The sequence below is a fragment of the Spinacia oleracea genome, chromosome 6 (assembly GCF_020520425.1).
Source record: "Spinacia oleracea cultivar Varoflay chromosome 6, BTI_SOV_V1, whole genome shotgun sequence".
NCBI lineage: Eukaryota > Viridiplantae > Streptophyta > Magnoliopsida > Caryophyllales > Amaranthaceae > Spinacia > Spinacia oleracea.
Window position 1 is genome coordinate 1,922,117 of NC_079492.1, and position 9,269 is coordinate 1,931,385.

Here is a 9,269-nt window from a genome sequence, read left to right on the forward strand (position 1 = left end):
GCATTTGATCCTCCTACCGGATCTACCCGGCACAATGGGCGAACAACTAACTTGTTTCTACCAAAAAAGTTAGAGAAACAATTACATATTGTTAGAACTATATTGTACTAGTATCATGAAGATCTTTAACAAAGGCATACAAAGTATAAAGAATGTTAGAATATTAAGAATACACCTAGTTGTAATAATAACAATGTCTATCGATTTACTTGGTCACATTGTAACCTAACTTCACCCATATTCCCAGTAAGAACATTAGCCGAAGAGAGCTTAACAAAAGCCGAAGAAAACGCCTCGAAGAAATAGTCTTGATCAGCAGCAAATTGATTGACAATGGTGACGGTTCGAGGATCCCTCGAAAGGGTGGTGTCGATGCTAAACAAGCCTTTGCCCAAGCTAATTTCCCTATAATATTGGTTATCAAATATTGATGGAGTTATATCATTTGGTATTATTGTAAGGTTTGTGATGGGAATTTTACTAGGGCAACCAAGTTTTAATGCAAGATGATAATTAGGATCCATTTGATCTATAGGATTTGGTTTGTAGATTCTATCCACAATGTTTATGCAATGCCCTGCCCCTAGTGTATGTCCACCTACACAAAATGATTGATACAAAACATTAATTAATGTAAACGAAAAATGCGGAAATAACACCAATTGATAACACTATCGGGAACTAATTTTGCCACTCCTCGTTAAGAATAAAGATGGTTGAGGGCCGGGCCGGGCCATCACGTAGCCGTGGGCCGGGCCTGGGCCACAATTTTTATGAAAAGCACAACAGGACAAAACACGCTAAATCTAGTAAAATTAGGTTTAGGCACGACTGCTCGACCCGACCTGTGGGCCCGGACCTGTTTTGAACTTCCCGGCCCGAACGAACACGGTATTAAGTGGGTTCCGCGTGGGTCGGACCCGTTTAGGCCCAAGACCGATGGGCTCGACCCAAAGACTGATCCGGCACGGCCCACAACCATATTTAGTTATGAATAGAGCACTGCTCTCTCTCACAGGGAGAGTGCCAAAATCAATTTTTAGAGGGTCAAGAATAGATATTACATACCTAGAATTGCCACAGACTCTTGAAGGTTCATTCCTTTTCCCATGAAAATACGGAGGAATCCGTCGACGTCGATGGTGGTGGAAGGAAGATGAACATCAGCTAGTTGGGTGTTACAAGTGGTGGAATCCTTTCTTCCAAGAGGAACTTGGATTAAAGGTCCACCCGAGAGCGCAACCGAGTCCCTTGCTGCTAGGGCAATTATATCAGCACATGAGACTTGTCTTGGACATGCAACTTCTAGGATGAACTTTAGTCTAGCAATTGCTTCAAGTTTCCTAATTCCAAAGTTCTTGGAACATTTCATTTCCGAGTCTTTCGAATTTAATAGAATCGATGCATCACATCCCTGCATTATATTATAATGTTCGTGAATCACGAGACATGTTTTAATCCGGATGCATTTCGTATATCTAACTCCTCAATCGTACTATTATGGGTGATAATGAGTTGAGACAATTGTTACATTGTTCATGAATCATAAGACATGTTTCTAATTCGAATGCATTTCATATAATTTTTCAATTATCCAATTATGGGTGACAATGAGTCGAGACAATTAATATGATGAAATCCGGCGTATGTAGTAAGAGTCAAGCTTTGCTTAGCCCGAAAACACTTCATCTTTTTGTTTGTGCATTAGATAACTTTGTTGAGTTGATTCATCGAGGGCTTGAAAAACTATCTATAGAAATGGAATTAATCAACCATCACCGAGTAGTTGTTAATCTTAACATTAAAAAGGGTAATTGTACGAATAAAAACTTTATAACACACCCTTTAAAAAATTACTTCATATGGAGTATAATTTATAATTGTGGACCCACAAGATAAATGGTGATAAAACTATTATCACTAGAATAAGAAAATGATATAAACAAAATTTAATCTCAGGTATTAAGTACCACCCTTAATAATTTATCAGTTAACCTAGTTGACATGCACCGGATCATATGTTAATGTGAAATGGTAAATTTGGTCAACTGATTTTTAGTTGTATTATTTCACGGGATGCACTTGAATAGTTGAATGTATGGACATAAATCAATTAGAACTTGAGCATTTAATTTGTTGTTTTAGGACCGCAAATTCATTCTGTAAATATTGACCTTTTTCAATTATCCTGTTCCAAATTGTACAATGACACAGTGATACTCTCTATCGATTAACAATTGCCACCTTCATTTCACAATGATCTTTATAGTTACTATTTACACAAATATTAACACATAAGAGTAAGAGTATGTAAAAATATGGGTGAATAAAATAAAACATGATAAAATAAAATAGACGTGTAAGAAGGTAGATGAGTGTAAGAAAAAAAATGAATAGAGTATGAGAAAGTTAGTGAAAAGTTATATATGTTTTGGGGTATACCTGTAAGAGAAGTGAGATGGTAAATCTGCATGTACGTCCAAATACTGATTAAAGTACAATGTAAATAATATTATGAAACGGACTAAAACAAAAAATGTAAAAGTCATCTTGAAAGGGAGGTAGTAAGTTTTTTAGATAAGGTTATTTTTAGGTTTTAAATTACTCTTTATTCGGTTTGATTCAATTTTCAAAAGTCTAAACCAGCCGGAGCGTAAAAATTATTAGGTGTACCCAGGTGCACCTAATATGTTATAGCCAGAGTGTGACAAATTGGATTTGGATATATTGTCAATTAGGAAGTACGAGTAGTTTATTATGATAAATTAATCAATATTTCGGAAAAGTGAATTCTTTGTTTACAGGGGTATAAGCGAGCTCAGCCGAGCCGAGTACTACTTTGTTCATGTTATAAATTGGATTATGTATACAATTTCGTGTAGAATTTGGGTCGATTAATCGGATGCGAGTAAGTTTTTCCAAGTCTATTACAACGCATTGATTCCTTATATGTGGTTAGGCTAGGCTAGTAAACCATAAAACTTCTCCTGAAATTATACTACTAATAACCTACCAAAGCTACACTTGACTTTAAGCTCCATTTAATATTTAGCCGACTAGCTATAATAAGCCTATGAAGTTCGACATTAATTCTACCAAGTACGGAGTTACTTAATACATTGTATTTTTCACTTTTACGTAGTAGTTGTTGTTAGTTGGCACCTTAAAGTCTAAAAGCATTTTTCTAAAGGTTAGAAGAGGAGCCAAAAATGTGTTATTATTTAAGTTTCAATGTTATGTTCACCTAATTCCACACGTGTTTCAGGTAAAATACAAGTTTGGATTAGTTAAATGTAGATTAGTTTAGGAGAAATAAAGGTTATCTAAATTCAATTTACAACTAAACTAATTATAATAAGTTTGGGTAATCAAATCAGGTGATAGAGTGGGAAATGAAACTCCCAACTAGGAAAGGAAATGGAAAACTTATAACATTATGTATGTCATAACCCCAATAAACCAAAAATAAATGGAAACCCAAAATCCAATTCAAGAAATGGCAATCCCTAACAAACTAATATTGAGTACCCCTTAATTCTTTTGTTCTGTTTTAGTTGCAATCTTTACTGTTTTTGGCAACTCTCATCCATATTCAATATGTTTCTCAAGTGGGTAAAGCTGTCAAAAATTGTGACTTAAAAAAACTTCCCAAAATAGAAACGGTGTAACTAAAAGAAAACGGATGAAGTATTAGTTATTACAACCAAAAAATCTCCAAGATATCTTAATTAAGCACCCCAGTCAGGGGCGGATCTTCCCTATAGTGGGGATGGGCCTGACCTCCCTGTCGAAATATTTCGTACCGTAACTTTGATTTCGGCCCCCTAAATTAACTTTGAATATAATTGTATATGTTTTGTATTACATTGTAAAGAAAAATTACGGGCCCCTCTACAAAAAATTGTTCAAGATCCGTTATATCATGGTTATAAACTAGACATCGTACATACGTAACGTTTTAATTTTAAGTATATCATGGTTATAAACTAGACATCGTACATACGTAACGTTTACGACATTGTACAATCGAAAGGAAAATTACCTGAACTTGGCAGTCATGGAACAACAGGCGAAGAAAGGCAGCAGGTGCAGAAACATCAGTAGCAAAGATGGTTAACATCTCTTTCCTAACAATGTCTTCAAGAAATGGACATGAAGATTCGTAATAGTTGTAAGATAATTGATTGCCTTCACTATTTCTTGCACCACATAATCCAAGAATCACTGTAATTACATATATTCTCCATTTTTCCATTTTTTTTATCTTTGAAATTTCTATTACAAGAAGAACAGAACTACAGAGAGGATGTGTTTATGACTTTCTGTTACTTTTTTAGGTCTGTTTATATAGTGGTACTGGTGGCAGTCCAATTCCTTTTTTATTATTGTTATTATAGTTTTATAAAATTAAAGGGAGAGTTAAATGTCCTTTATTTTTTCCAACTTGGCTTGGTACATGCTAGTATTTGCCAATTTCAAGAGACTAGGTAGGGATAAAATAAATTTCAAATACACTCGTAATAATAAACTTCCTCTGTTCTTTTTTAAATGACACAATTATTTAGGCACGTCTGTCAATACACGATTTCAAACATTAATATCTTCAATTATGGATAAGAAAAAATGATAAAAAAATTGATATTTAGAAACTATTCATTGAGAATAATCTAATAATACCCCACACGACTATGTTTTTTCTTATGTATAAATCACATAATGAAGTCAAAGGAGCTTGTATGAATAGTGTCAAAAACTCAATTGTGTCATGTAAACAAGAACGGAGGAAGTATATATTTAGGATCTGAACTTATCCAAACTTAATATATTGAAACTTATTGGAAGGGAGACGACTACGAGTGTCCCTCCGATACCATATCCCGACGAGTCAAAATGATTGATCGCGATCTATATGACCAAGAAGTCCGTTGAAGTGAACTAATTAAACTAGATTGACTTGATTGTAACATATAGGACGTGGGCAGACTTGATTGCATGGAAATAAACTTAAGAGAGAAATTTTAATGGAACTTATTAGAATTTATTGGACTTTATTGATGTTTTTTTGGTGTTAGCACCCGGTTCACCCTTAGAGCTAATCCGAATTCGGGGCGAGTTTCCAATTATTATTGCAGACTTGATTGCATGGAAATAAACTTAAGAGAGAAAATTTAATGGATCTTATTAAAATTTATTAGACTTTATTGATGTGATTATACATCATTTTAACTTATCTGAACATATTGAAACGGAAACCGAAATTCCGGAGATTTCGTGTAAATAAATGTGTAGCCGTACCATAATGTTTATTGTGTGGAGGAATAATAGAGGATGGAGTTGGAAATATTTGGAAGCGTAGTGAGTTAGTGACTGACTTAGGGATAGAGTTGAAAACGAGATTGTTATCTTACTTGTCGGAAATTTATTGGTGAACAAAACTAGAACACAGCAAAAGCACCCCAAATTCAGCAAAACTTATTACTTACCGTCTCAAATTAGTTTTTACACTTATTATGACACAAAGTTTTAGAAAATAAATTATTGTTTGGTTATCAAACTTTAATATATCTGAAAAGTAGATGCGAAAGGAGATAGTGAGTATTATTTGAATGGAATGCGATAGGGGGTAGGCCTTTTACTTTTCTTTTTTTACTTTTCAGGGTAGTGCGAATAGAGATATTAAAATAATTATAGGGTCTTTTCTAAAATGTATAAAAACTAATTTTGGACGCATGGAAATGAAAAGTGTAAAAGCTAATCTGACACGGACGATGTATGAATTTGTATGTTAGAACTGTCTAGTCAGTTTGTTGGACAGGTGAAGCATGTTGTTATGCATTTATTTTTCAACTTTGTCCTTCTGAAGATCAAGGGTTAATTATGTGCTAAACTGCTAATTAAGTTATGCTAACTGAATCGTTAATCAAATAACTTAGATAGAGTTGGATGATACTGAGATTTCTGCAACTTAAGAAACAGAATCAAGGTTGGATGATACTCAGATTTCTGCTTAAACAGCTCATTCATTCAGATTTCTTCTTCTTCTTCTTCTGTTGTTTGAATTTAATGAATAAAACTTAATTAGCTAACTGAATATGTGTACTAAATAAAAACTCTGTGTAATTGATGAATACATGAATTGGTTTTTCCCTTAAAAATATCAAAATTGTGCCCTGCATTTCAACGAAGATGATGTTCTAAAATGCACGCTCACCAACCTAAACTTAGTGTCATGATCAGGATTTTACACGAAAATGATCCTCGTCTTGATTGAACCAAACTCGTCAGATCTTTCAAAATTGTGCCCTGATCATTTCTTTTGGCTCGCTCTTCTTCTAATTGCAACAGTTTGATTCCATCCTTTCTGGCGCGCCCTTTGCTCCCACATAACGGTTATCCTTCTCTGCGCTTCTAAAGCTTGTTCGGATCTTTCTCTAGCTTCCTCACAAGTTTCCATGCCGGAGTTGCATTTATCAGCTTCCTTTTGATACTGAGAAGCGATCTTCTTAGCTTCTAACAATCCCATTTCAGATCTTCTCTGGTTTTCTAAGGCGTCCGCCTCTTTTTGTTTCAGCTCATCTGCAACAAGTTCTGCAAAGTGCTTCTCCATCTCTTCACTAACATCTGGATCATGCTTCATACAATCTGAAACGATCCAGTGTAAAAACATCAACAATAATACTACCTCCGTTTCAAAATGATCTTTACAGTTAGTATAAAGTGGGTGTAAGAATAGAAAAATGGATAAAGTGAAAGAAACTGAGTAGAAAGTTGTAAATATCGTGAGGTGAGAAGGATAGAATAGTAATTTCTATGTCAAAGAAAAATAGTATGAAGTACTCTGTACAATGTAAGAACATTATGAAACAGAAAGCGTAAATATCATTTTAAAACGGAGGTAGTGGTAGCATATCATAAAATAATTCCTTGGACAGTTAGCCATTTCGAAAGAAATCATGAATTTTAATGATCTTTAGAGCCTAACCTGTAAATGATTGGTTCAGTCCTGCAAGAAAAATATACAAATGCATCAGCTAGGTCAAGAACACAAGAATTCCAAGAATGTCATATATTTCAGGAGCTAGATTAGTTGAAGTAATTAGCAGATTATCAGTTTTCACGAGCATACGTACAAGTTTGACTGATACTACGGACATTATAGGCCAATAGTGGCGGGATTTCATGTCATGACGGGGGGATCATTGAAAGAAAACCCTGTCGTAAAAGACATTTACGACGGTTGTTCCCTTCTTTATAGGGTGTTTGCCCGTCGCAAAAGTCTTTTGCGACAGAATTTTTGACCCGTCATTATTGGGTTGTCATTAATGATCCAAGTTCTAGTAGTGGGATCGGAGTAGTATTACTGCGAAATTAGTGAAAATTAGCGGTGGCTTTCCATATTCTAGACGATCAAGAGATTCATGTTTAAGGCCAATAATGAAACATGAAGCAAGATGCATGTGAAAATATGCTTTAAAAAAGAACAAAATAGTTGATGCCATTGAGATCAAAGCATCCAAAACTTATCAACCGAAGATGATAACCATAAAATTTAAGGTAACAAAAGTCACATACCAATATACCATGCCCTAAAATAGATCTATCAAGTAGTTTTGTTCTCCTTAAAATACCAAAACTTGTTAATAAACTTATAACAATGCGGACATTCAGTAGTATTATCCTATCGAAGAACTTGTTAATCAATTGTCCAAGATAATTGGGAGAATAATGTGTTTCCAAAAACACCTAGCTAGGGTATGTGTAGATCTTACCATAGACGCGATTTAAGACACAAATTTACGTATCATAACGCCTAACCGGATCATGTGATTAATTAGTAGATTATAATGCAATCAAAGTAATAATTTTTGGATTATAACACTACAAGAATATGTATTTTTAATAACAACCTAATAACGACAGGTCAAAAATCCCGTCGCAAAAGGCTTTTGCGACGGGGCTAACAACCAAACAAAGACGGGAACAACCGTCGCAAATGTCTTTTACAATGAGTTAACGACGGCCCCTTTTATGACGGGTTAGCGACAGAAAATCCCGTCGTTAATCAACGATTCTTGGCCTTTAGCGACGAAATTTCCCGTTGTTAATGGTACAATTTCTTATAGTGTAAACATGATTAATTAGTTACCTTGAGGGAGGGAGAGAAAAGGGTAAGAGGAAGAGCAATCACAAAGGCAAGGAGGGCAAGAAGAAGAAGAAGAAGAAGAAGAGTGAGTAAAAGCAGCAAGACCATGCCAATAGAGTGGGGGACCCACAATGTAACCAATTACACACATTCCAAGAATTCCTGTTGCCATTTTCACAACTCTTGGGCTCAAATTGAATATCCTATTCCCTCCTCTCTTTTGATGTCCCATGCTTTCCTTCAGAATTTCAACAATCATATGATCAATTAATTACCTATCATGTTTTCAAGATTTTTTGAAATCAAAAAGCTTTTTGTTGGATTTGTTGTAATTCCAAATCTAATGCGAAACTTTGTTTTGTTTTTAGGGCAACAAATCTGAATTTTATGGGAAATAAACCAAGTCAAATGTACATGCTAACAAAAAGCCTAATATTGTGCCAAAACTTTTTAATCTGTTTTTATTTAAAATAGAGTGATTTTGTTTTATCTGTTTCCATCCCCTATTTTGTTTATTTTTTTTATATTTTTGCGCTCTACCTAGATTTGATCAGGGTTGGGTCGCATCCAAACATACAGAAGTCGTCTCACGCTCAGAAAAATTAAGATCAGGCTAGATTGGTCGTGTGAGCCTAATACAAAATGGGTATAGAAAAGATTACCGGCAAGTAGACCTGTTAAACGGATCGGTCGGGTCGGGTTGTAAAAAATTATTTTCGGGTTTGAGTTGAATCGGGTAGGTCACTTTCGGGTTCGGGTCGACCCAACGGGTTGAAAGATTTTAAAACGCGCATTATATTTTCATTAATTTAGGTGATAATTATACAAAATATGGGCACAAATTAACAAATTTTCCTACACAAGTGTATATTTAGTTAAATTTTAACCACAAAATGGCGTATAATTCAAATTAAAACTATATTACACACAACAATAGTAAAACAACGTGTTTATTATGCATAAATTTTCTCATAATCTCATTTATTACTATTAATACTATGATTTTCAATCTGTTAGGTCCAAAACGAGTTCGATCGGGTTTTGACCCATTACTTTTCGGGTTGCTCGGGTTCGGATAAAATCGAGATCCGGGTCAAAAAATCTTATTCAAGATCCATTATTTTCG

The 9,269-nt window shown here is 34.7% G+C and overlaps 2 protein-coding genes across 3 annotated transcripts; both read right to left on the reverse strand.

Moving 5' to 3' along the window:
- Positions 1-88: 88 nt before the first annotated feature.
- On the reverse strand, positions 89-4,348 carry LOC110777365 (peroxidase 29). 2 transcript variants are annotated; one of them, XM_056830710.1, is made up of 4 exons: positions 4,043-4,156; positions 2,443-2,467; positions 1,069-1,414; positions 89-598 (listed from the first exon to the last, which is right to left on the reverse strand). In XM_056830710.1, the coding sequence occupies exons 1-4, from the start codon at positions 4,096-4,098 to the stop codon at positions 198-200; spliced, it is 828 nt and encodes a 275-aa protein (XP_056686688.1). In that variant the 5' UTR covers positions 4,099-4,156; the 3' UTR covers positions 89-197. The 2 variants fall into 2 exon arrangements, with proteins under 2 accessions (XP_056686688.1, XP_021837658.1); XM_021981966.2 differs by lacking the exon at positions 2,443-2,467 and having other exon boundaries at positions 4,043-4,348.
- A 1,652-nt stretch (positions 4,349-6,000) lies between these two features.
- Positions 6,001-8,564, reverse strand: LOC110777359 (uncharacterized). Its single transcript, XM_021981961.2, has 3 exons — positions 8,147-8,564; positions 6,983-7,003; positions 6,001-6,642 (listed from the first exon to the last, which is right to left on the reverse strand). Exons 1-3 carry the CDS (start codon positions 8,400-8,402, stop codon positions 6,308-6,310), a joined length of 612 nt encoding a protein of 203 aa, XP_021837653.2. The 5' UTR covers positions 8,403-8,564; the 3' UTR covers positions 6,001-6,307.
- Positions 8,565-9,269: the final 705 nt, after the last annotated feature.